This window comes from Dendrobates tinctorius, unplaced genomic scaffold (assembly GCF_039654945.1).
Source record: "Dendrobates tinctorius isolate UK_male_01 unplaced genomic scaffold, ASM3965494v1 ptg000022l, whole genome shotgun sequence".
NCBI lineage: Eukaryota > Metazoa > Chordata > Amphibia > Anura > Dendrobatidae > Dendrobates > Dendrobates tinctorius.
In genome coordinates this window covers 71,273,761-71,301,760 of record NW_027361690.1, presented here as the reverse complement: position 1 = coordinate 71,301,760, position 28,000 = coordinate 71,273,761, and the positions used below count along the sequence as shown (strand labels likewise).

The following is a 28,000-nucleotide window of genomic DNA, read 5'->3' as shown; positions in this document are numbered from 1 at the left end:
TCCCACAAGGGTTGCCGTGACGTGGCGGGATGGCTTGTTCATTATTTTGATCAAAATTATGTTTACTAAATACCCTTATTATTATTATTACCTTTATGCATTATTTGCAGTATATTTTTTACTTTTAGTTCAGGATATTTGTGTTTTTTGCTTTTTGTTTTCTCTGGTTAATGGTCATGTGTTAATATGCACTTACATTGTGCATACACATTAACTTACTTTTCTCAGTTCAGATTTGTTTTTTATTCATTTCATTGTGCATTCAGTGCATATATGGGTGTGACCGCCCTCTTTCTGAGCTGGGAAAGCCATCCAGTCTGGCCTAAGCTGTTACAAGTGGTTCAGCCGCTCGACCCTTGTTCACATTCACGCCACTTGGCAAGTGAAAAGGTTTTAAATACTAGAGTAGGGACTGTCCCACAAGGGTTGCCGTGACGTGGCGGGATGGCTTGTTCATTATTTTGATCAAAATTATGTTTACTAAATACCCTTATTATTATTATTACCTTTATGCATTATTTGCAGTATATTTTTTACTTTTAGTTCAGGATATTTGTGTTTTTTGCTTTTTGTTTTCTCTGGTTAATGGTCATGTGTTAATATGCACTTACATTGTGCATACACATTAACTTACTTTTCTCAGTTCAGATTTGTTTTTTATTCATTTCATTGTGCATTCAGTGCATATATGGGTGTGACCGCCCTCTTTCTGAGCTGGGAAAGCCATCCAGTCTGGCCTAAGCTGTTACAAGTGGTTCAGCCGCTCGACCCTTGTTCACATTCACGCCACTTGGCAAGTGAAAAGGTTTTAAATACTAGAGTAGGGACTGTCCCACAAGGGTTGCCGTGACGTGGCGGGATGGCTTGTTCATTATTTTGATCAAAATTATGTTTACTAAATACCCTTATTATTATTATTACCTTTATGCATTATTTGCAGTATATTTTTTACTTTTAGTTCAGGATATTTGTGTTTTTTGCTTTTTGTTTTCTCTGGTTAATGGTCATGTGTTAATATGCACTTACATTGTGCATACACATTAACTTACTTTTCTCAGTTCAGATTTGTTTTTTATTCATTTCATTGTGCATTCAGTGCATATATGGGTGTGACCGCCCTCTTTCTGAGCTGGGAAAGCCATCCAGTCTGGCCTAAGCTGTTACAAGTGGTTCAGCCGCTCGACCCTTGTTCACATTCACGCCACTTGGCAAGTGAAAAGGTTTTAAATACTAGAGTAGGGACTGTCCCACAAGGGTTGCCGTGACGTGGCGGGATGGCTTGTTCATTATTTTGATCAAAATTATGTTTACTAAATACCCTTATTATTATTATTACCTTTATGCATTATTTGCAGTATATTTTTTACTTTTAGTTCAGGATATTTGTGTTTTTTGCTTTTTGTTTTCTCTGGTTAATGGTCATGTGTTAATATGCACTTACATTGTGCATACACATTAACTTACTTTTCTCAGTTCAGATTTGTTTTTTATTCATTTCATTGTGCATTCAGTGCATATATGGGTGTGACCGCCCTCTTTCTGAGCTGGGAAAGCCATCCAGTCTGGCCTAAGCTGTTACAAGTGGTTCAGCCGCTCGACCCTTGTTCACATTCACGCCACTTGGCAAGTGAAAAGGTTTTAAATACTAGAGTAGGGACTGTCCCACAAGGGTTGCCGTGACGTGGCGGGATGGCTTGTTCATTATTTTGATCAAAATTATGTTTACTAAATACCCTTATTATTATTATTACCTTTATGCATTATTTGCAGTATATTTTTTACTTTTAGTTCAGGATATTTGTGTTTTTTGCTTTTTGTTTTCTATGATTGACCAATAGCCCTGGAAAATCAGCAAAGGCAACTGGAGGGTAAATAAGGCCTGGAGGGGCATCTTTTGTGGGAATGCCATACTGTCAAAAACAGATAAATACGGTCAGGGCCGAAAGTGTTGGCACCTTGAAACTATTCCAGAAAATAAGTATTTCTATTATAGATGCTTTGTTATACATGTTCCAATACACACAAAAGAAATACACACAAAAGGGGCAAATTGGACAATTTCCAACAAAACCCCCAACATGGGCAGGACAAAATTGTTGGCACTCAACTTAATTGGTTGCACACCCTTTAGAATAAATAACTGCAGTCAGTTGCTTCCTATAACCATCAACAAGCTTCTTACACCTCTCAACTGGAATTTTGGACCACTTTCCTTTTGAAAGTCTCTCCGAGTCTCTCATATTTGAAAAATGCCTTCTCCCAACAGCAATTTTAAGATCTCTCCACAGGTGTTGAACTGGATTTAGATCCGGATTCATCAACCCCTTAACATCCAATGACGGACACATTGGATGTCTCCCCTGCTTTGATGAGTGCTCCGGCGGTTACCTGCATCAAAGCCGGGACATGTCAGCTGTTTTGAACAGTTGACATGTGCCCGCAATAGGTGCAGGTGGAATTGCGATTCACCCGCGCCTATTAACTAGTTAAATGCCGCTGTCAAACGCTGACAGCGGCACTTACCAGCGCTTCCGGCCGCAAATGCATGCATCGCTGACCTCCGTCACGTGATCGGGGGTCAGCAATGCATTGGCATAACAAACAGAGGTCTCCTGAAGACTTCTAAGGTTGTTGATGTTTGATTGCTATGAGCGCCACCCAGTGGTCGGCACTCATAGCAATGTTGTATTTCTGCTACATATAGGCGATCTGAGCATCGTCTATATGTAGCAGATCTGATCAAGCTATGGCAGCTTCTAGCCTCCAATGGACGCTATTGAAGCATGCCAAAAGTAAAAAACAAAATGTTTTTAAAAACATGATATAAAAATTATCAAAGTTCAAAGCACCCCCGTTTCGCCCCATTCAAAATAAAAAAAAAGCAAACATACACATGAATTGGTATCACCGCGTGCAGAATTGGCCGATCTATCAATAAAAAAAAGGATTAACCCAATCACTAAACAGCATAGCCAGAAAAAAAATCAAACCGCCAGAGTTAGGTTTTTTGGTCGTTGTGACATTGCATTAAAATGCAATAACGGGCGATCAAAACAACGTATCTGCACAAAAGTGGCATCATTAAAAACGTCAGCTCGGTGCGCAAAATAATAAGCCCTCACTCAACCCGAGATCATGAAAAATGGAGGCGCTATGGGTCTCGTTTTGTAGTACAAAACATGTTAAAACCCATGGTGTCGTTCAAAAGTACATCTCGTCCCGCAAAAAACAAGCCCTCACATGCCCATATTGATAGAAAAACAAAAAAAGTTATGGCTCTTGGAAGAAGGGAAGGGAAAAATGAAAATGCAAAACCAAAAATACCCCTGGTCGTGAAGGGGTTAATGGCCACTTCAGAACTTTCTAGCTCTTTGTTTCCATACATTTTGGGTGCTTCTTGAAGTAGGTTTGGTGGTCATTGTTCTGCTGGAAGACTTATGACCTAACCCAGCTTTCTGACACTTTGCAATACATTGCAAAACAAAATCCTTTGTTAGTCTCCAGAATTCATGATTAGAGATTAGCTAATATGTTCGGAAAACGATCGCCGAATCCGAGTATGCCATATTCATGCCAAATATATGTTTGAAGATCGTTTCCAAACATATTCGCTCATCTGTACTCCCATTGACTAATGGCGTTCGGCGAATATTGCAAATACGACAATCATAATACAAACCGAATATTGAAATATTAGCTCATCTCTATTTAGGGTGCCTTCCACACAGTGCCACAGGCAGCAAAGCAACTCGAAAACATCTTTGAACCTCCACCATATTTGACTGTAGTTTCTGTGTTCTTTTCTTTGTAGGCCTCATTCTGTTTTCGGAAAATGGTAGAATGACGTACTTTATGAAAAAGCTCCATCTTGGGCTCATCTGTTCAAAAAAAATGCTTTCCTAAGCACATTTTGGAAAATTGCAGTCTAGCTTTTGTTATGACTGTCAGTAGTGGAGTTCTTCTGGTCCTATTGCCTTATCGTTTCATTTCATTCAAATGTCGACGGATAGTTTGCACTGATGCAATCGAAGCCTGAAAAACAACTTCAATTTCTTTGAATCTTGATTGGGGCTCCTTATTCAACATCCGGACTATGCTGCGTTGCAACCTTTCATACATTTTTTTCTGCCATCCACATCCAGGCAGATTAGTTAGCGTGCCACGGCTTGTAAAATTCTTGATTATGTTGGGCACCGTAGACAAAGGAACATCAAGAAGTATGGAGCTGGACTAGTAACTAATTTCAACAATTTTGGTTCTCAAGCCCTCAGTTCTTTTCTCCTTCTGTTTTCAAAGCTTAGTATGGCACACACAGACACAATGCAAATATTTAGTCAACTTCTGTTCTTTTTATCTGGTTTAAAGTGTGATATTCAAATTGCCTAAACCTGTTACTTGCCACAGGCGAGTCTGAATGAGCAACACTCGCTTGAAAAAAAGTTGCTTACCCAATATTTTGGAAAGGTGCCAACAATATTGTTAGGGCCATTTTTGGAGTTGTGCATGAAATGATGTCCAATTTGCCTTCTTTTTCCTTTTTTTTGTGTTGTTCCAATACACACAACGGGAAAATGTACAATTGCAATAATTTTCAGGGAGAAGTACTTTATTTTCTGGAACAATTTTAAGGGTGCCAATACTTTCGGACATGACTATGTACATTTACGCATGACTCATTATTAAATTACCACAATCTCATTTTTGCCATAACCTTTAACTAAAACAAACCATAGCACATTCCAACAAGAATAGGAAGCAATGGACAATGAATTTAAGTCCACAATGCTGATTTTATTCTTGGTTGCATTGTCGGTCTGGAAATGCAACAAATGTTTGTGAGAGTTTAGGCTGGAATGTATGTTTGCATAAAAATACGCACTGAAGATATTTGAGCGTGCTACAGTGTGTTTTAGGAAGTCTGACGTTGCAGCTTTCAGAGAGCAAATATAAAGCACATATTGAGGGTTCACTATAGCTTAGATGCCTTGAAAGAGTTGTATTGGAAAAGGGTTTTCCCACTGTAAAAGGTACCACAACTGATATTTACAGAGAGGCACAACAGATGCTGATAAGGATTTGACATTCTTAATTTAATGCTAAATATATACTAGTTGAAATGTCTAGGACTAAAATGATAAAGTATTACCTGAAGCAAACACAAAGTAGAGTTTACAACATGGTCAGTAATTGAGGTACATTATTAAAAGCATCAGAGAACTGTTCAGATCACTAGTAAAACTGCAGAGTCCTTAAATGCTTTTAATGCTACCACCACTAAGCAGTGCTTGGTCTCCACACAGCTTTCACAGACATCCCAGCAGTCTAGAAAATGGATATTTATTTGCAACATGTCGATCCAGTCATTCCACTTATCAGCCCTATTCCTTAGAAACAGATGTTCCTCGCACCGAGCATCAGAATCGTGAGCTTCTGCTCATACTTTATAAAAGGTTCACAGACATCTCTATTTCTCGGCGGTGGAAACCTGTTTTTGCTTTTTTCATGGCTGTTTGCTCCACTGTGTGGCTCACTCATCCCAACTATTTTTAGCAATCCATCAATATCGTTGTACGCGGTGTTTGGCGTCTGGCTGAGCACGTGCTATTGTAGCCTTCTAGGAGCAAACAAGCAAAATACCTCTGGGAGTTCTAAGTGATTTTAGACCTTCCGATGCACATCCTTACATACACTTGATCCTGGAGTTGCCATCAACATGAATAGTTAGACGAATAAGAGAAAAGAAAAAAAAAGGTTTGACACATCTGATCCATTTATACAATACACTACTCCATTTACCAGAAACCAGTATACAAAAGGGTTAAAACAATGTTCTTTAAGCATTATTGGATGCAAAAACATTCATGACTTTAAAGGGTTACCGTACGCCACCCCAAAGAATCACTCGTGTCTATTCAGATCTCTGAAAAGGCAGATTTTTTTCTTTTATATTTGACAGCATTTGTGTCAGCTCGGAAAATGTATCTTCTAATGCCACTATAATTTGCACTTGGTATAAACGGAATTGTGTGCAGAGTGCAAGCCAACAGAAGAAAAAATAATAAATATTTGAAATACGCCGCTTACACTGTATGAAAAGGGTTCTATTCGGTGTTAGTGCTGTGCGTTCACATCTTATCCTTTCATAGTCATTAGCATGCTTGACTACTATGAAAGAAAAAGGCAAAGCAAGCAAAACTCTAGTTCTTATGGCTCTTTTTAAAGAGGACATGACAACCTGTCCATTTTCCATTCTACATAAAAGAACTTTCCTGGGTCAACTTTTGATACAACTCATGCCTCTGTTATTCCTCCTGGAAATGTATACACGTTGACAATTGGGCACTACCAATCCCTTTGTCAAAGGGACATGGCCCTACACATTCTAACATCAGCCAGTGTGACAGTTTCAGGCTGTTGTGTAGACATACATAATTACAAACTACTTAAAAGAGACTGTTTCATTCATTAAAAGTTAATTTCTAGCTGCAGGGGGATAGAAACCAAGTTACATGTATAAATAGATGTGTGGTCAGTAGAAAGGACTGGTACAGAACCTATTCCTGCCAAGGACCATGCTGAGGACTAGGGGGCACTCATTGCGGGTGGAAGAAAGGAGATCCGACAGTTAAATAGGAAAGGGTTCTTTACAGTTGGAGCAGTCAGAATGCGGAATGCTGACCACAAGAGGTAATAATGGCAGACACTAACAGCTTTTGAAAAAAAAGGGCTGGATTATTTCCTCTAGGGCTGTGGAGTCAGATTTGGAGTTGAAGAGTCTGAGTCGGTATAAAATGGGCAGACTCCTAAAATATATAATAAATTGGTACAGTAGTTCAAGGCAGTATGTGAGGTTATTTTTTTCGTAAGAATTTGGGAAAGTTATGAAATGTCCTATAAATGTCTGTTCTGTTCCTGATCTAAGGATCTGGGCTTTTAGTTGAGATGAGTGTGTGCTGCATTTTACGTACATGCTCAGTAGTGACCAGTGCTGTGGAGTCGGTGACGTGGAGTAGGAAGTCAGGGAATTGGAGGAGTTGCAGGTTTGCCTTACCGACTCCATAGCCTTGATTTCCTCATTACACAACATTGCGGGTTATAGTATATTTACTAACAGAATGCACAATTGGTGGAGAAAGGTTTAACTTTATGGACCTAGGTCTTTTTTCCACCTGTGTAACTACGAAGGCTGTAAGAAAAAAAAAAAAAAAAATACTTCAGTTCTCACCCTACACGGGTCCAACAGCAAGTCTAGTCGCCGCTCCAGATTTTAGGCATTGACTGTGGTGATGACGTCACATAGAGAGAGTGACAGCCCATCAATCAGCTCAGGGCTGCTGAGCGCAGATGTAAAAGATCCCACTCCAACGAGCACTTCGTCGCATTCAAACAGTCCCTCACTACTTTCAAGACCACACTCGCCACAGCTAAACAAACCTACTTCTCATCTCTCATATCCTCCCTGTCTCACAACCCTAAACAGTTATTCAACACCTTCAATTCTCTCCTCCGCCCCCAGCACCTCCTCCCTCCCCACTCATCTCAGCTGAAGACTTTGCCTCATTTTTCAAGCAGAAGATTGATAACATCAGGGACAGTTTTGGTCAACAACCCCCAGAGCCCTTCCCCCCAACTTCCCAGCCCTCCACCTTCAAAACCAACTTCTCCACCATTACAGAAGATCGACTCTCCACTCTACTCTCAAGATCACATCTCACCACCTGTGCACTCGACCCGATCCCATCCCACTTCATACCAAACCTCACCACAGTCTTCATCCCAACCCTAACCCATCTCTTCAACCTATCACTAACAACTGGTGTTTTCCCCTCAAGCTTTAAACATGCCTCCATCACACCTATCCTCAAAAAGCCCTCGCTTGACCCATCCTCTGTATCTAACTATGGCCCTATATCACTTCTCCCCTACGCCTCCAAGCTACTGGAACAACACGTCTACCTTGAACTGTCCTCCCATCTCTCTTCTTGCTCCCTCTTCGACCGCTTACAATCTGGCTTCCGGTCACACCACTCCACTGAAACTGCCCTTACTAAGGTCACCAATGACCTCTTAACCGCCAAGAGCAAGTGACACTACTCTGTCCTCCTTCTCCTGGACCTGTCGGCTGCCTTTGACACAGTGAACCATTCCCTATTATTACAGACCCTCTCATCCCTCGGCATCACAGACTTGGCCCTATCCTGGATCTCATCATACCTAACAGACCGGACATTCAGCGTCTCCCACTCACACACCACCTCCTCACCTCGCCCCCTATCTGTCGGAGTCCCACAAGGTTCAGTCCTTGGGCCCCTGCTGTTCTCTATTTACACCTTTAGCCTGGGACAGCTCATAGAATCTCATGGCTTTCAGTATCATCTCTACGCTGATGACACACAGATCTACATCTCTGGACCAGATATAACCTCCCTACTAACCAGAATCCCTCAATGTCTGTCCACTATTTCATCCTTCTTCTCCGCTAGATTTCTGAAACTCAACATGGACAAAACAGAATTCATCATCTTTCCCCCATCTCACGTGGCCCCCCCTACGAACCTATCAATTACAGTAAATGACTGCCCACTCTCCCCAGTCCCACAAGCTTGCTGTCTCGGAGTAATCCTTGACGCTGATCTCTCCTTCAAACCACATATCCAAGCCCTTTCCACTTCCTGCCGACTTCAACTCAAAAATATTTCACGAATCCGTTTATTCCTCACCCAAGAATCTGCAAAAACCCTAGTCCATGCCCTCATCATCTCTCGCCTTGACTACTGCAACCTCCTGCTCTGTGGCCTCCCCTCAAACACTCTCGCACCCCTCCAATCTATTCTAAACTCTGCTGCCCGACTAATCCACCTGTCCCCCCGCTATTCCCCAGCTTCTCCCCTCTGTCAATCCCTTCACTGGCTCCCAATTGCCCAGAGACTCAATTACAAAACCCTAACCATGACATACAAAGCTATCCACAACCTGTCTCCTCCATACATCTGTGACCTCGTCTCCCGGTACTTTCCCGCACGCAACCTCCGATCCTCACAAGATCTCCTTCTCTACTCCCCTCTTATCTCCTCTTCCCACAATCGCATACAAGATTTCTCTCGCGCATCACCCCTACTCTGGAACTCTCTACCACAACATATCGGACTCTCACCTACCATTGAAACCTTCAAAAAGAGCCTGAAGACCCACCTCTTCCGACAAGCCTACAACCTGCAGTAACCACCGATCGACCAAACCGCTGCACGAAAAGCTCTACCCTCGCCTACTGTATTATCACCCATCCCTTGTAGATTGTGAGCCCTCGCGGGCAGGGTCCTCTCTCCTCCTGTACCAGTTATGACTTGTATTGTTTAAGATTATTGTACTTTTTATGTATACCCCTCCTTACATGTAAAGCGCCATGGAATAAATGGCGCTATAACAATAAATAATAATAATAATAATAATAATAATAACTTGTAGCGAGGCATGGCCATTTGGATGGAACTCCCCACTTAAAGCCACTGCTGAACCGCTGCCATGTTCCAGAGTGGTCCTGGCTTGTGCACTACTCTTTCAGCTATATTTTCCATCATCATCTTGGGAAAACTCAAGATGAGTGGTCATTTTTGTACTGCAACTTTGCATTTACCCTTCAGCAGTAGAGGGCACTTATTTTTATCAGTGTTCAGGAATTCCTGTGCCTTGAAGTCATTTTCGCACAATACAGATACCTTACTTATAACTAAGGGTCTGACTGCTGTAATCCTAGTTATCCCAAGAATGGGTCTAACCAGAGTCCCATTTGAACGGAATGGAGGTCAAGCATGTACAATTCCACTCCATGTAATGTCTGAGTCTGCCAGTAATAGGGGAGCACTGTAATTGGACGTCCCAGATAAAGTAGCGTGAAGTTGCACATATACTACCACTGATTCAGAGACTCATTCTCAGGATCGCCTGGGGTCACAGTGGTCAGATTGTCAGCAGTCAGTGAGACCTCTCATACACAGCATGTTCATCATACTCAATTATGGGAAAATCCTTCAATTATTTAGTCAATTTTAGTGGACAGTCACAATCCATATTTTGTGCCATCACAACTATAATACATAGTTTGTCCTTTAACCGGATATCCTAGCTTGTCTACTGCTTAAAAAGGAACTGTCCAGTTAAATTATCACATCCAGAAAAAGATAACTTGCTTATTGGTGGATGTTACTGCACTGCGACCATCAGATAAGAGAATCTTTATTCCGTAAAAAAAAATGAAGCAACGGGTTGGATTCCCAACAGTCACTCATTCATTCTCTATGGGGCTGCTGGAAAAAGCAGAGCACAGTAAATCAGCAGCTCCTTAGTGAATGAATGAAGCAGCGTCTGAGCATTCATACACACACTCCATGCCATGGTGAATACGAGATAACTTTTTGCCAAATAGTGCAGTCCAAGCAGTCAGGCCCATACTGAATGACAAGTTATCGATCCTTTGTCCAGTGAAAACAAAATATCAGTTATCCAAACTCTAATGGGCTCACATCGCTATAATCTAGAGTTCCTAGAAATGCCCCTGGAATAACGCGCTTAGGACCTACAATTACAATACATTTGATCTTAGGTCATCATAAAATGCCTCTACAACCATACTGGTTTCCATTTAAAAATGCCCAGCACCCTCAATAATTCAAGCACGTGTATTCTTGCTTGGATTACATTGAGCCTTGTCTAATCATTAACCATAATAGTTTTAGTATACAATGTAGGTAACAAATGGAAGTTAGACGGCCAATATGCTCACAAAACCAGTAGACAGCTCCGAGGACATTGTGCCTCCCTCAGACTTTTGCTAGCAACATTTTGAAAACTGGTTCCCACCTAAACTGCAACCCATACTAGACATACTTTGCAAACCACACTCTATGCCAGGGTTTCACTACCTGCAGCCCAGGATCCACATGTAGCCCTCAATGACTTTCTGTATGCCCAACACTGTGGTGACAGCCAATATATATTTTCCATGTCAGGGAGCAGAAGAATGTCAGAAGGCACCATAGTATTAGATAACCATTAATGGTGCGCCATGTGGCCTGGTCTGTGACCATGTCATCTTCCAGGTAAAGAATAGCTAAAGTAAAGAAGTGGTGATGCTTGAGTGTTGCCATAATCATTGTAGTTTATGGCAGAAGACTCTACTATAGGAGGAGACTGTCTTGACCATTTGCCACAATTTCAAATTTTAAATCAAGTTTTAATATTAGACAAAAAAACCCAAGTAACACAAAATGCTGTTTATAACTGCAGATATGCATACACTGAATATTTCTACAAACTGTATGGTGATCAAAATCTGCCTTTTGGGTTATCTAGTCTTTGGTCTTAATATAATGTATTTGATAAGTTCTGGAGACCATAATATGTAACATTTCTAAGAATATTTGCAGTATGGGACTTTTTGAGCCAATAGGACAAAGCAGGGCTGTGGAATCGGTAAGCCAAACCTCCGATTCAGGGTCCTCAATTTCCCTGACTCCAGATTCCGACTCCACAGTACTGCACCACTACTGAGCATGTACATAAAGTGCAGCACAGATTAGCCTCAACTAAAAATCTAGATTCTTCGATCAGGAACAGAACAGACATTTATAGGACGTTTCATAACTTTCCCAAATTCTTATATAATAAAGTGGGTTCAGTAGTTCAATGTAGTATGTGCTGTACATTTTTTCATATTTTAGGAGTCAGAGTCAGTTTATTTTATACCGAAGCCACCAAAATGGACACTGTCCCAGGGCCGTGTGAGTTTGAGTCAAAGTCCTTTATATGAACAGGAAAGATCTTCAGAAGTCTACAGAAGTCTGGTCTGAAAGGCTGAGAAAAGACCCCATGCACATTAGACTAAAGTCAGCCAAACGCACAGGGATTGGACAGCAGTCTAGTGTGTGTATTTGGGTCTCCCAGCTGTTTGACAGATTACTTTGGGGAGCAGCAAGAAGCTGATCTGTTGTATTTCCAACGGCTGATCTTTTAGTTCTCCACTAAATACGGTAAGCTGCCGTAAGTTGTCAATGATACTTTCATAAACAAGTTCTAATTGAAGTAATGGATTTTTACAATTGTTTGGTGAAACTTACTTTTTCATCATCCTCATCATCTTCACCAATATCCATCCCTTCCTACAAAAAGGAAAAAAAAAAAAACCACTGTCACTATTTTACAATCTTACATATTTGAACGGTTCACACGAGTGAAATACTGTACGTAGTCCAAGTGGAGTTTGTTATGCTATTGCGCAGGTACGTAGTGATAAATACTTTTAGTGTCAGCATGTCTGAAAAATCAAGACTCTACAGAAACGTATATATTTTACCCAGTGAACACTTTCGATGAAAGCCAATGGGTTAAACATACACATTCAGTATCTAAAGTAGTAATTTGTTGAAATGATGCAAAGGAAACCAATGCCCCCTCCAGACAAAGGGATTAGAGGTGAGCAATCATGTAACTCCCTCAAGGAAGCCTAGTGCCTGGAGACCTGTTTTATAAGATAATTAGACTACTGCCATGGGATAAACACAATCGTATTTTGTCTCCTGAAGGTAAGGCATATGTATTTTCTTACTACAACAAATGAAAGTATAGGTCAAAAATCAATACTTCTCTTTGCTTACCAGGTTGTCCTGAGTGCTGACCTTCCCAGTCGTGATCATGGTGAAGTTGTAAGCGAAGAGAAGGAGAAGAAACAAAGGTATCATGTAAAGCTCCAGATTCCAGAGGGTCACAACAAATATCTACAATGAAAGACAGAATGAAAGACATAAGGGCACAAGGGAGTCGCTTCAATAAATCATATAGGATGGCGTATTGATAGGCAATATGGGAAAGGATCATGTTTGCACCGAGAGATCACGCATGAAGGAGCAGACTCAATTGTTCCCGAAGAACAAAGTGTCTCAAAATGAGATACCAAGAAATGCTGTGAACTGCCTTGGTTACCGTACATCACATATAAGGAGACAAACCGCAATGATCATTATACATTGCTAAAAGGCTTTTCGGTGATTATATTACTAATCACCACAACAGACTGCCAACAAAGGCCAAAGCAATGGTGGAAAGGCATTGATGGACCTGCAGAGGACAAGTAACTTATTTTTCAGTACAGTAAGTTTATGGCCAAAAAATTAAAAACATGCGTTTTTCAGAAATTTGTGAAAGGGGTTGCACTGGTCGATATAGGTTTGCTGTACTGGATATACCGTAAGTGGTTTTCCCAAGGTCTCAGAATTTATCAATAAACTATGGCTCTGAATCATTAAGACTGACTTACAGCAATAAGGAGCACAGTATTCTAGGAACATACCATTTAATTAATTTTTGCCAAGCGTCACACCAAAAATGCTACTTTAGTAAAATGACTGGAGTTACATTTCTGGAGTTATAAATGCTGTCTATTATGATAAATTTGGCAGATGAGCGTAGCCATGCCCTGTCCAGTTTGCTCCTCAGCTCCACTTATTTTGTCAGAGCTGCCTGAATAAAATCCAAAAGTTCTACGTTTTTAGTGTAACAAATAGGATGTTGCTCAGCGTAATAATGCAAAGCAGCTTAAATATATCCCTAGAGAGTCCTGTAAGCAATACCAACTTGGTAAAGACCACAAAAAATTGCATGAAGAAAAAAGGCCTCTCTCTGAACTGTAAAACATTAAAAAACAAAAAAAAGCAGAAACAATACAATTAGTGCAAAAACTGGTGAGAGATCTTTAAGAATCTAGTGCATTTATAAGGCGGCGCCCCTTCAACCTCGTGTCCCTGCTACCCTGACAGGCTGCCATGTATGCACAAGACCTAGAGCTACAATACATTTTCACAGCTGCTTGTCAGTCACTGTCTTGAAGATGGGGAGATGCAGGAGAACACACCAGACTCAGCTACGCAACCAGTTTACTATGTCAATTTTCCTGGTAGCCAAACAGCAATTTTGCTTGGCAATTCGGCTTCTAGTATTACGGACCGATGACTACCTTCAGCTTTTTGAGCTTCAGAGCCTTCTGGTCCCCAAGAGGTAAAAGGACCTGAACACCTGCCTGTTTTTGTTCAATAAACGATGCCACACCAGTCCGTAGGTTGTGTCTGGTACTGCAGCTTGGCTCATTCAAAGCAAATTTGGGATGAGATGTAAATCCACCAGACCCGGGGGACAGGTGTGGATTACTTAATTAAAAAGCAGCCATTATTTACAACCCTATACAACCCCTTGGCTTCAGGTATAAGGCTCAAACTACAAACAAACTCTGCTGCCTTGCCGAACAGGCCACTGGCATTTCTACAATTTAATAATTAAACTAGAAAGGCTATTCTGGAATAAATGATGGTCGCACTGGTTTTCCTTTCAGCCATTTGTGGCGCTACCTCGGTGTTACTTAGCAGGGACATGGACTCTGCCTGGAAGTCCTGCTCGTCTTATCACACAAGCCTGTTCATCAGATTCTGTACAAGAAAACTGTTCCAACTCTGCAAGTTGAAAGCAAGGGCAACAGAGAAGATATCCCAAGTGTTTTAGTAATTAAACGAATATGCATAATGAACCATATGCCCAAAGGGCTTGTTCTTCATGAAGGCCAGATTTTTGTTTGAATTTTTAATTTTTATATACAGATGAAACACCCAGACTATTATAACACTCTGCTGCTTAAAGACTTCTCCCCGTTTCAGTGTCTGAATATGGTTCATTTGTGCTCTTCCCACCTATGTTTTATTTATCCAGGAATGGTGCAGTGGAAACTGTTCAAAAGAAAAAAAGGATTTGGGGAATGAGGGGATTGTTCGGGAATGTGAATTCATCCATCAGAGTTTTCAGATGTAAATCCAGCACCATATTCATTTCTCATCTATGTAATACACAGCAAGACCACAGCACACGCTGTCCTAAGGAATATCCCTGTACACGTCAGCAGAATTACAGGTAGTGAATGTAATTTACTGGGACAGTCAGAACAACTGTGTGTGTGTCCAGCTCTGTGTAAGTCCGTGTTGCCCATTTGTGTGCTGTTCATAGTGTTCACAGATAGAAGATGTATTCATGTCTGTTTTCTCACAGACCACGTGTCCATGCAAAACTTAGACAAGATTTTGTACTGCATCACGAATGACGAGAGCCAATATAAGTGTATGGGTCCATGAAAGACAAGGACAGTAAACCGATGGCATCCGTGTGCTGTCCGTATCTGACACTGCAAAGGACCGGAGAAGCTTTGCAATTTATCCATGAAAAACACCGATGACACACGGATTGTAAAAACGGACATTCAGACCAAACACTGACACCAGTACCATTTTTTCACATTCGTGTATAAAACACGGATGTGTGAATGAGGCCTGTAATATCCACACGTTATGAAGAATTCAAGGTATTAAACTTTAGATATGTTTTATTCTTCGTCCTCCAGCACACAGCATAACAGTTACATTCCCATGCTACACAGAAGTGAAAGTTAAAACAAAAAGGGTGATAAACTTAATAAATTTAATACTTAATAGAGCACTATAATGCAATATAATAAAATAAAATCCAAGTTGGAACACCCCTCTGAAACTATGGATGGCAGACCATCCGGAGAGAGTGACTATACACACTGAATATGGGGGAAGAAAAACCGGCAAGGTGGCAGGTGAAAATAGATAAGATATATGCAACAAAGTGCGGTTATAATTAAAATACCCTTTATTAAAATATGGGTGTACACATAAAACAATTAAAAGACATACCAGGCATGTACACGGTATCATAATATAATATGTTGTAGCATGAAGCTTGATATATAACCATGTAAAAATATATAGAAACAAGCTCAATAATAAACAGGTAATAGTTGTATATTTCTATATAGACCCCAAAGATAAAAAAGTGATAAAGAAAAATGAAAAGAAAAAATTATATAGTGAGGTATAAAATATATATGAATATTGTGTATATAATAATGCACAAATGGAGTGACACAACAATAGTCAATGTAAGATAAAAATTGTGAAGACGCACATAATCTAACCAAAATTGACAAAATGTGTGCAGAAGAAACCACACTGAATGTGTGGAAGCCACAAAATGAAAATCAGGTAGGTAACCCTGACGAAGGTAATTCATTCCGAAACGCGCGTCGGGGCGCGTCACCAGGCACATTATACAGCTCACCAGGTAGTTGTTCATCCCCCGATTTTCATTTTTCTTTATCACTTTTTTATCTTTGGGGTCTATATAGAAATATACAACTATTACCTGTTTATTATTGAGCTTGTTTCTATATATTTTTACATGGTTATATATCAAGCTTCATGCTACAACATATTATATTATGATACCGTGTACATGCCTGGTATGTCTTTCTTTTAATTGTTTTATGTGTACACCCATATTTTAATAAAGGGTATTTTAATTATAACCGCACTTTGTTGCATATATCTTATCTATTTTCACCTGCCACCTTGCCGGTTTTTCTTCCCCCATATTCAGTGTGTATAGTCACAGAAGTGAAAGTGAAACTTCCCTTCTCATCCCTCTTGTCTCCACCCCCCAAGTCCCATAAGTCTGGCTTGCTTAAAGAGACAGATCTAATTATTATACATTACAAGGCCTAATAAGGCAGAAGCAAATGGAGGCTGTTACGCTACCTCCAATCAGCCATATTTGCCGCTCTCTGGTCGTTTCCCATTTGTACAGAATGATTGTTAATAGATCGCTCTGTGTGAATAGATTGGCATTGTTCTGAGAAGCACAAGTCCATCTTATACAGAAAGAAGTGCTGCCGAGAACGATTCATAAGCAAGCTGAAGAGTAACTTTATCCGATGAACAAGTTGGGAGAAAACAAAATAAATTACCGTACATTACAATCAATGTATTAAATGCTTGGGCTCACTTCAACATTTCTTTAGCATTACTTTATTTTTCAACATTGTTGCTCATTTACTGGGATTATACCATGTACGCTTGTCCATCTTTATCAATATCTGCTAAAAAAAAAAAAAAAGTGCAAAAATACTGATGTATCAGTGAGCAAACATGAGAGATTTCTTAATTCACTTTCTATCAGATCAAGGTAACATTTATTAAGCTGGCTATGCCTGATATTAGAGGAAAATGTTTACTGCCAAGCTAGTGTAAGGAGACTTATAGGCCATGCAATGCTCCTCTGTGAAACTATATATGCAAATGGCCTCTTCAGAGGGGAAGAGAATGTGATCTCTAGCACCGCCTACTGAGTGTAGCAATTCTAAACGTCAATTTCTACTCTTTAAAATCAGCCTGGCCACAGGACATAGGATAAGAAGGCAAATCAAAAATAATCCATTTGCAAACGTGTTTTGCTGCACAGCAGGAGATCCAATTTGACTAGATGAGAGACCCTCCAAGTAGGGATTTCAGGAGGAATATTTTTCCTAGTAGACCCCCAGTCAGAAGTCTCTCACCTAGCCAAATCTAATCACCTACATCTAATAGGTGGTGCTAGAGATAAAATACTCTTCCACTCTAAAGAGCTTATTTATATATTAAAAGTTAATGAAACTAACATTTTGGATGTGATCAACAGGTTGGTATCCAGCATGGGATACTACATTCAGCTGTGACTGGCATCTTATAGAAGCCTTATCTGCATTTATTTATAACAGTAATCAACCACCCCCTCATGGATTATAGGTGTGCAAGTAGTTGCTAATCAGTATTTTTCTAACATATACCATTGGGACGTATTTATAAGTGCATGAAGCCCTTTCAAAGACAGGTTTAGCAATAATACCCTTATATTATCGATCCATTCCTCAGTTACTGAGAAGTCAGTGCTTAAACTTATCTGCAAATGAGGCTGAAGAGTCATTTGTAGATCTGAAGCCTTTGTCACTCCAGCTCTATTAGCCGCCTTCTCTTGCTGGCTCCTTTGCTAGAAGTCACACAGCATAGAGAGTCAGTAATGCAGGAGGCGGCAGCGCTGGGTGGGGGAAGAGAGCTGGAGTGCGACTTCAGATCTTCAGCCCTATTTGCAGATCATATGCTGACTTCTCAGTAATGGAGGAATGGACTGGCCATGTAAAATTTATAGCTGGACCTGATATAAATGTTGAAATTTTGGTGATCAATTACCTTTAAATTCTGCACCCAAATTTGCAACATTTTTCTTCTCTTTCCATGGACAGAAGCAGGTAAAATTAAATGGGATTGCTCAAGCTGTAAACATACTGCTAGACTCATTTATCAGAGGGAAAAGGTTACAAAAAGAGAAATTAGTAAAACAAATATACTGTAGGAAGCATGTGGAAAAGCAAGAAAGGCCTTAAATATCAGCTCACTGTAACTCCTAGCACCCCATAAACTGAGCACAATATGTCCTTCATGGTTAAAATAGACCATTAGTATGAAAGTAGCAGGAAACCACTTTCATGTAGCAACTTTTGAAAAGACATTTACACTTTTAAAATATTAGGCAAATTTCTAACTACTCGCCAATAATGGTATTTATTTCCTATGAAATTAAAGGGCAGAGATTGGAATACCTGATACTAGGCTCCTGCCAAAGGTGGGATTACGAACAGCCAAGTGCCGCTGTGCTATGCTGTATGCATGACTCCCATAGAAATGAAAGTTCTAGAAGTGTGCAGCATTGCAAACTATGCCGTAACTGCTAAGTTACAGAAACAGCACAGCTCACTGTGCTACAATGTTTAATCTCCTATTAAAAAAAAAGGTTTAGGCGGTATGTAAACCGCATAGTGCAGCTGTGCTTATATGGTTTTGTATCCCTGTCTCTGGTAGCCAGCTGTTAGAAGTAATTGTGATGATTACATAGCTAAAGGACAAGGAACAAGTTCATTAAACAATGACACTATATAAGGGGGTAAGGTGTAACAGGAGGAGGGATAGTCATTAATTTGCCCCTACTTTATTTATGTCTAAGTAACAGATTGCGATTCTCTTACACTAGGCCCAGATTGACAACTTGCCTACATTTAATTCAAGTCAACAGCAATGAAGTATGCATGGTAGACCCAGTTCCTTTGTCACACTGGTGAACACAAAAGGAACTGTCTGAGGACATCAGAACTGCTATTAGGGCCCAGTTACACGCTTCAGTGTCCCAGCGATCCCACCAATGATCCGACGTGGATGGGATCGCTGGGACATAGATAGACAGACTCACCAGCGATCAGGACCAGCGAGCAAGCTGGTATCCAGGGTAAACAGCAGGTAACTAAGAGCCGTGCAGCTCTTAGTTACCCTCTGTTTACCCTGGATACCAGCTCCCAGGGTCGCTGATCGTTGGTCTCTCACTGTCACATGCAACGATGTGTGCTGCCCAGTGGGAGAACAACGATAGAATTATGGCCCAGACCATTAGGCAACGATTAACGATCAGCCAACTGATCGTTGCTACATGTCACATGCAACGATGTAGTTTCACAATATCGTTGTGTGTAACGGGGCCCTTAGCAAATACAAGACTTCCAAGGGGTATAAGGCCATGTCCAAAAAACCTTGGTATCAGTTTCAACAGTGCCCAATGTTAAGAAGTTTGCCAAGCATGGAACCATCAAGAACCTCTCTGGACGTGGGGGAAAGAGGAAAATTTGACGAGAGGTAGTCAAAGGCTGGTGCGAAAGGTGGAAAAAAACACCGCATCAAATATCCAAATACCCGAAGTTCAACTTGTATCCATCTGGGGTCATGGTTTCAACAAGTACCATACGTCACACACTAAACCAAGTAGAGCTTTATGGGCAAAGACCAAGGATTAAACCATTGCTGAAAAAATGACATAAAAAGGAACGACGGATCTTTGTCAAAGTGTACCTTGACAAACCACAATCATTCTGAGAAAATGTTCTATGGATAGATTAAACAAAAATAGAGCTTTTTGGCAATGCAGAGCATCAGTTTACAGATGGTGCAATGATAATTATAAGGAAAAGAACACCCTACCAACAGTTAAGCATGGTGGAGGATCCAAAATTCTGTGGGGTTGCTTTGCTGTGTCTGGTACTGGAGGCCTTAACCGTATCACAGGAATCATGAAATCAGAGAATTATCAAGAGATTTTAGAGCAAAATATCCTACCCAGTGTAAGAAAACTTTGAGTCGAAGAAAATGGGTCCCCCAGCATAATGACCCAAAGCACACAGGAATGGTTGAAAAAGAAAAAAAAAAAATGGACCATTTTAAAATGGCCAACATTAAGTGCTGACCTCAATCCCAATGAAAATCTTTGGTGCAAGCTGAAATCTGCCATTGGGAAAAAGAACTCTGTTAACATTTAAGAACCTGAACAAACTGCAAAGGTAGAGTGGGAGAAAATACCAGCTGAGAAGTGCATGAAGTTTATAGATGACTACAAGAAACATTTGTAGGCTGTCATCAATGCCAAAGGGTGTGCAACCAAGTAATAATTAGGGGTGCCCTTACTGCTGCACATGCTGTTTATTATGTTTGTTCTTTGAAACTGCAACATTTAAGTTGAAAAACAATGTTTTATTGTTATATTACTTTGGACAACTAAATAAAAAATCCTGAGGTTATAACTTTAGTACATTTCCATTTATTTCTGAAGATATGTGGGACCGTGATTCAACTGAATTCAGTTCCTGAAGAAAATAAACAATGACAGAAAATCAAGGACTCCTGTTCTAGTGATCAATGGGGGTCCTAGTAACTAAGCATTTATCATCTACTCTGTGGATAGATGATAAAAGTTCTTACAAGAAAAACCTCTTTAAACCAAGAGTAAGTTGGAAATATGAAGGCCTAAGGCCTGTTTCACACTTGCTTTTTTTTGCAGCGCGTTTTTCCCGCAAAAAAACGCATTGAAAAACGCATACAAAAGCATACAACTGCTGCGTTTTTTTCAAGCATTTTTATGAGCATGCATGAAAAAAACGCAGCGTTTTTAAGCGTTTGTATGCGTTTTTAGTGCGTTTTTACCGCGTTTGCGTTTTTTTCCAACATTAGGTGGCCACTCACACTAACCCAAACCATGACTTTACTAACCCTAACCCTGACCCTAACCCTAACCCTGACCCTAACCCTTAACCAAACCATACTTAACCCTAACCCTAACCCTGACCCTGACCCTAACCCTGACCCTAACCCTTAACCAAACCATACTTAACCCTAACCCTGACCCTAACCCTGACCCTAACCCTTAACCAAACCATACTTAACCTTAACCCTAACCCTGACCCTGACCCTTAACCAAACCATACTTAACCTTAACCCTAACCCTGACCCTGACCCTAACCCTTAACCAAACCATACTTAACCTTAACCCTAACCCTGACCCTAACCCTTAACCAAACCATACTTAACCTTAACCCTAACCCTGACCCTAACCCTTAACCAAACCATACTTAACCCTAACCCTGACCCTAACCCTAACCCTGACCCTAACCCTAACTCTAACCCTTAACCAAACCATACTTAACGCTAACCCTGACCCTAACCCTAACCCTAACCCTTAACCAAACCATACTTAACCTTAACCCTAACCCTGACCCTAACCCTTAACCAAACCATACTTAACCTTAACCCTAACCCTAACCCTGACCCTAACCCTGACCCTAACCCTTAACCAAACCATACTTAACCCTAACCCTGACCCTAACCCTAACCCTGACCCTGACCCTAACCCTAACTCTAACCCTTAACCAAACCATACTTAACCTTAACCCTAACCCTGACCCTAACCCTGACCCTAACCCTTAACCAAACCATACTTAACCCTAACCCTGACCCTAACCCTTAACCAAACCATACTTAACCCTGACCCTAACCCTAACTCTAACCCTTAACCAAACCATACTTAACGCTAACCCTGACCCTAACCCTAACCCTGACCCTAACCCTTAACCAAACCATACTTAACCCTAACCCTGACCCTAACCCTGACCCTGACCCTAACCCTTAACCAAACCATACTTAACCCTAACCCTAACCCTGACCCTAACCCTAACCCCCCTTAACTAACCCTAACTTTACCCAAACCCCTAAATTCCATTGTCTAAACTAATGGTAAAAAAAAAAAACGCATGTGCAAAAAAACGCATACATAAGCATGCCAATGCGCACATATGCTCACCATAGACTTATAATGGGTGTCTTGCTGTAAAAAAAGCATTGCGCGCGCATGCGTTTTTTTGAGGCAAATCGGACGCACAAAAAATGCAACAAGTTGCATTTTGTGCGCCCGAGCGCATACCGCAAAAAAACGCATGCGTGGTAAAACGCGTACAAACGCATGTGTATGCGCACATAAGCGCATCCCATGCAAAGTATAGGGAAAAAAAACGCATGCGCTATTTAGCGCTAAATTACCGCGAAAAAAAACGCAAATGTGAAACCAGCCTAAGGGGTACTTCACTACTTAACACTAAGCGAGATCGCTAGCGAGATCGCTGATGCGTCACCGATTTTGAAAATGCAACAGTGACCTCGCCAGCGATCTCGTTACATGTGACACTTAGCAGCGACCAAGCCCCCACTGCGATGTCGTTGATCATGCTCGAATGACCTGGGCCATTTTTTGATCGCTGGTGTCCCGCTGTCCAGCATGCATCGCTGTGTTTGACACCGACGAGCGACCTCAGAAATCATGGACGCAGGCGGGAGTCGTCAGAATCGCTGCTGTGTGACAAGGTCCCAATGACCGCTGAGATCGTTGCTGTGTTGTTGAGTAGATCTGACTGTTTGACATCTTACTAGCGACCATTTAGCAACACATCAGCGATCCTTACCAGGTCGTATCGTTGTCAAGATCGCTGGTGCGTCGCTTAGTGTAACGGTACCCTAAGGAGGGATGTTGCTCCTTGTAGAGAGCTAAGTCAGCGTAAGGAGACTTCTAGGACATGCAACACTCCTCTAGAAAAATATGAAAATGTGGCAAGTCTTGTAAAAGGGTCAATATTGACAACATCCATTAGGTAGTGCTAGGAGTTCAAGTCCTCTTCAAGAGAAATAAGTGCCCTCATGTAAAGCAACTAGAGAGTTTGGGTACCGTCACATTTAGCGATGCACCAGCGATCCCGACAACGATACGACCCGGTCAGGATCGCTAATGCATCGCTAAATGGTCGCTAGTGAGCTGCCAAACAGGCAGATCTCACCAGCAACGTAGCAGCGGTCGGCGGTCGTTACTTCCCTGTCAGACGTGTCGATGAAGACGTCCTCCCGCGTCCACGTGTCACCAGTAGGAAGCGGCCGACGAGGAACGGCCTAGGACGTTCTCGCGCGATCAGCGATAGACAGCTAGCGATCTCGCTTAGTGTGACGGGGCCTTTGGACTTTTCTTCCTCACATCCATAATTCGGACTACGAACATCCAGACATTTCTCTGCAGACAACTTTGAGGAGACACTGACAAGTTTCACCTTTGCCAACTTTTCAAATCAAGGTCTGGAGCAATTAGACAGGGAGTCTAATCTTGGCTGAGTGCATTAACACTCTTTGACCTCCCAAACAATAGATTAGGCCTCAGACTTGCAATGCTTCCCCAAGGCTTTGAAGTAGGCGGTTATCTTGTTTAAATGAGCTATGCTAAGCTATGCAGTGTGCATCTTTCCCATGAAATTGCTGAAGTAGACTATATTATACATCTAATAGAATTCCTTCCTGTGGACAATGGTGTGGATTGATCTCCATTAGTCTGCATCCCCATATATCTAAGATTCTTCTCTAAAAGTAGAGACAAAAATGAAACACCCTGACTACAGCAGACAGTTTTACAGAACCAGCAGCTTCATTCATAATATCTGCATTGCAGTGTGACCAGAGGTCCGTACACACTATTACCACAATTATCGATTTGTGCAGTAATTTCTCCCCGATGAAATCACAATGTAGAAAAGCCCAGGAGACTAGATATTTTATGTAAAACATATAGTCTGCACTACAGTACAACAATGTCATAGTTAAAAGGAAAGCTCTAGTAATGAGCAGGCTACAGCAGACATCAGGCAAAACGGCAGTTTATTAGTAGATACAGTAGTGTCCAAAACAATAGAAGTCCAATATGACTAACCAGATTAATCACTGTTTTTGGTATAAATTAGGTTACCACATGTAAAAATTTACCAGTTGGGGAAGTAGATTCTAAGAAAACCAACAGACTCGGCATTCATGATCTGCAGGTTTTGGAGTCCGTATTAGAATAATTAATTGAGAGGGGGGGTGTTCAAAATAATAGCAGTGTGGAGTTCAATTAGTGAGGTCCATCATGACCCTGGAGAGGTCGATTTTCCGTGACCTACCCCCTCCCATAATCCCCCACTCCCCCTCTCCACGGAGCTTCCCCCTCCCCCCCCCCACACTTTTCCCCCCCCCCATATAACAAAGGACAAATCAGCCATTTTTCTTTGGGTAATAACAGCCACAGCAGCCAATTTATTAATAATTAAAGAGACACTTGGTGAGGTCCTCAAAGCTCCAAAAGTCTGGTGATTCTTCCATGGCATTGCCCCTTCCCTCTCCTTACACCCAGCCGTGTCTTTTCCAGCTCAGAAGCACCATGAGGCCGAGGGAGAGGTTACCTCCACACCATGAACCCAATGTACTATCGCCGTGTATCACCCAAAATTCATGACCATGTGATACCGACAAACCATCGTCGAGTATCACCCACATATCGTGTTAATGTGACCTCGATATTCCATCGCCAGGTATCACCCAAAATATCACCAGACCACCACCACATAACCAACCAATGAAGGGAATTCATGCCTTTCAAGAATCCCCACACCCAATTTTTACCAACTTCGAGGACCCACCAACGCCACACCGAGAGCACCTTGACCCCTTCAGGTGCTCGAGACTCCGTCCAGTTGTCCGTAGTGAAAGAGGACCCCTCTGCCCATCCTTAGGAGTCCTTTCCCTGTGACCCACCTCTTTTCCCTATGTCACTTCCTCCCTGCCCCCCTTTTTACACATCTTTTGTTCCCCCCCAATCGTCACTTACTCCCTCTCCAGTGTCATGCCCGCCTCCCTCAATATCCTGCGTGGCGTCCAGCGGGTACTTTCTGTGAAGAAACAAGTTTGAGGCAGGTGGACCTTATTTAAGGGTGAAGCCAGGACATGTTGTATATGCATTTCTCCTTGAAAGTCTGAGAAATATGGGTCATTCCAGACATTCTTCAGAAGATTGGAGAGGGCAAAACTTATAACAGAGTGCAGACAATGAAGGGCTGTACAGCTAAAACGATCTTCAATGCTTTCAAATGGAATACCAAACCAGAGAGATTTGGCAGAAAACAGAAATCAATCGAATGGATGGAAGAATAGCAAAGGCTCAGGCAACGATCAGGTCCAGGATGATCAAAGACCGTCTCAAGTTACTTGTGAGTACTGGGACAGTTAGAAGACGCCTGTGTGAAGCTAATCTATTAGCAAGAAGTCCCTGCAAAGTCCCACTGTTAAAAAATAAATAAATAAAAAAGAACACGTACTGAAATGGATACAATTTGCCAAAAAACACATCATCTGGCCTAAAGAGAAATGGAGAAACATTTTGTGGACTGATGAAAGTAAAATTGTTCTTTTTAGGTCCAAGGGCTGCAGACAGTTCATCAAACTTCCCATAAACTCTGAAGTCAAGCCACAGTACACTCTGAAGACAGTGAAGCATGATGGTGCAAGCATCTTGATTATGGGCATGTTTCTCTTACTATGGTGCCAGACAAATATTTACCGCATACTAGGGATCATGGACCAGTTTGCACATTTTAAAACACTTGAAGAGGTCATGTTGCCTTACTCTGAAAAGAATATGCCCTTAAAATGGGCGTTTCAACAAGACAACGACCCTAAACACACCAGTAAACAAGCAAAATCTTGGTTCCAGTCCAACAAAATTGTGGTTATGGAGTGGCCAGCCCAATCCCCAGACCTTAATCTGATAGAACACTTGTGGGGTGACAGTAAAAATGCCATTTCTGAGGCAAAGAAAACAAATGCCAAAAAAATTGTGAGATGTAGTCCAAGCATCCTGGGCTGAAATAAAAGTTGACAGGTGTCAGAAGTTGGTTGACTCTATGCAACATAGATGTGAAGCAGGTCTAAAAAAAAAAAAACTGGGTTATACAAATAAGTATTTAGGTTAGTGATTCACAGGAATGCTAAATCCACCAAAAAAGGACATATTGTGAGTTTGTAAAGACAAATGCAGACACTGCTATTTTTTTTTTAGAACAGGTCAGTTCATTTTTTTGTCATTTTCTGTAAAGTACAGTAGTTAAATTATATACGTTTCTCTTCATGTTTTGAATAAAAAAACAAAAAAACAAAAAAAAAAAAAAACAGTGTGCAATGTTCCCAATGCACGGAAATAGAAACTAGTTTAAAGATTGTGTGATTAACTCATGTTTTTAAACACACTGCTTTTATTTTGAAAACTACCATACCCTGTTTTACATATTGAGTTCTTTGGTTTTCTCCATTTATATCCACAGGAGGACATGGCCTTAAGAGTTTATCTGGTTTTCTACTTTGCAATCACTGCCCAGAGTAGGCCGTAGGTGCCAGGGAGCGATAACAGCAAAGCTCACTGTATACGGGGTAGTGACTGATAGAGCTCTCTGCACAGCCCTTATGACCGGAAGCGAGAAGCTGCAAGGATGATACCAGTACATTTTCTCCCAGTAGCTGCTGCTTTAATAAGCTTGCCAAGCAGGATTTTAAAAGCAGTTTACATGCAGTATAACCCTAAATCGGTAGGCAAATAGTTTCTGAACATGACAGATTCCCTTTAATGGAGCTTGTTTTATATCATGCAAAGGGACCTCTTAGATCTTGGTAGACTCCAGGGAACAACTGCAACCCCTGCCGCCACTATAGCTACTATCCAGGGTCTTTCCTTCTTTCTTGTCAAAGGGATTGGACGCTATCCAATCAGTGAAATCAGTGTTATATTATGGAGGAACAATTCCCATAGACAAGGTAAATGGTAACACCCAGTTATCAATTTACACTTTTCCAGGAGGAATAACAGAGGAACAGCAAAATGCAATATGCTCCAGAATTCGTGTATGAGAAAAGTATTTACCAAAATGGACAACTCCAACGTTCTCTGCCAAGTATGTATGTAACAAGTCGTGACTTTGAATGAATAACAGGATTAGAGTATAAGGGCTGAAACTTTTGGTTTCATGGTAAAGTCCAGATTTTCTTAAACCCTCAGAACATGGAGCTGACCGTAATAAATTATAAGCAAACATCTAGATCACAGATTTTTGATCTCTTCCATTTTATGTGAGAACTCCGCTGTAGGACACTTGTGCAAAGTGTTTTGGGGAAATATATGAAATAGGTGAACAATTAAAACAGATTTTAGAATTGGGGAAAACAAATTATGAAAAGGAGCAGTCACAGACTGTGCAACATCAAGGAAAATCCTAATATATAACCACAAATTGTACATAAAGAGGTTGTTTGGCCAAACATTGATGACTTTTCCTTTTGTTTGATATGTCAGTATTGACGGGGTGTGGGGTGGAATCAGATCCGCCAAACTCATTAAGAGACGTGCACCTCTTGATGAATATGGCAAGTGTTTGAGACGCTGTGCATTCAGATCCCGGTGTTAGAAACCAGAGTACATTGCTGTTATTTACTTCTGTGGCATAAAATAATGATGCATTTTTCAGCCATGCCCCATTTTGGTGAAGATCTGCTCAATTAACAGTTGGCGAAGGTGACTGGGACTGGCATGAAAGCGCCAAAACTAGCAAAGTTTTTACTCAAAATGTTTCATATGGTTTAAGGCCAGATTCCAGAAGAGTAGGAGCCGTTCTGCAGAACATCGCAGCTATATTCTAATGCGTTAGTCTCTGGCAGAGCGATCGGCTGATCCATGAGAGAGCCTGCACCCACTTTATATTGGGGACCTATTTGGAGGATAGATCACCAAAATCCTGCGAATGGACAACCACTTTAAATCGGTGATCATACAATGTAGATAGGGGTCAGCCAACAGATATTGCATCAGACCATTC

The 28,000-nt window shown here is 41.2% G+C and overlaps 1 protein-coding gene across 5 annotated transcripts in view; it reads right to left on the bottom strand.

Moving 5' to 3' along the window:
- Window positions 1–28,000, bottom strand: part of MCTP2 (multiple C2 and transmembrane domain containing 2) — a 273,414-nt gene that overhangs the window by 41,291 nt on the left and 204,123 nt on the right. For all 5 annotated transcript variants that reach the window (XM_073568759.1, XM_073568762.1, XM_073568764.1 and 2 more), the window contains 2 exons: window positions 12,651–12,770; window positions 12,114–12,155 (listed from right to left, as the gene is read on the bottom strand). In XM_073568759.1, the coding sequence (XP_073424860.1) occupies window positions 12,114–12,155; window positions 12,651–12,770 (162 nt within the window). The remainder of the gene's footprint in view (window positions 1–12,113; window positions 12,156–12,650; window positions 12,771–28,000) is intronic.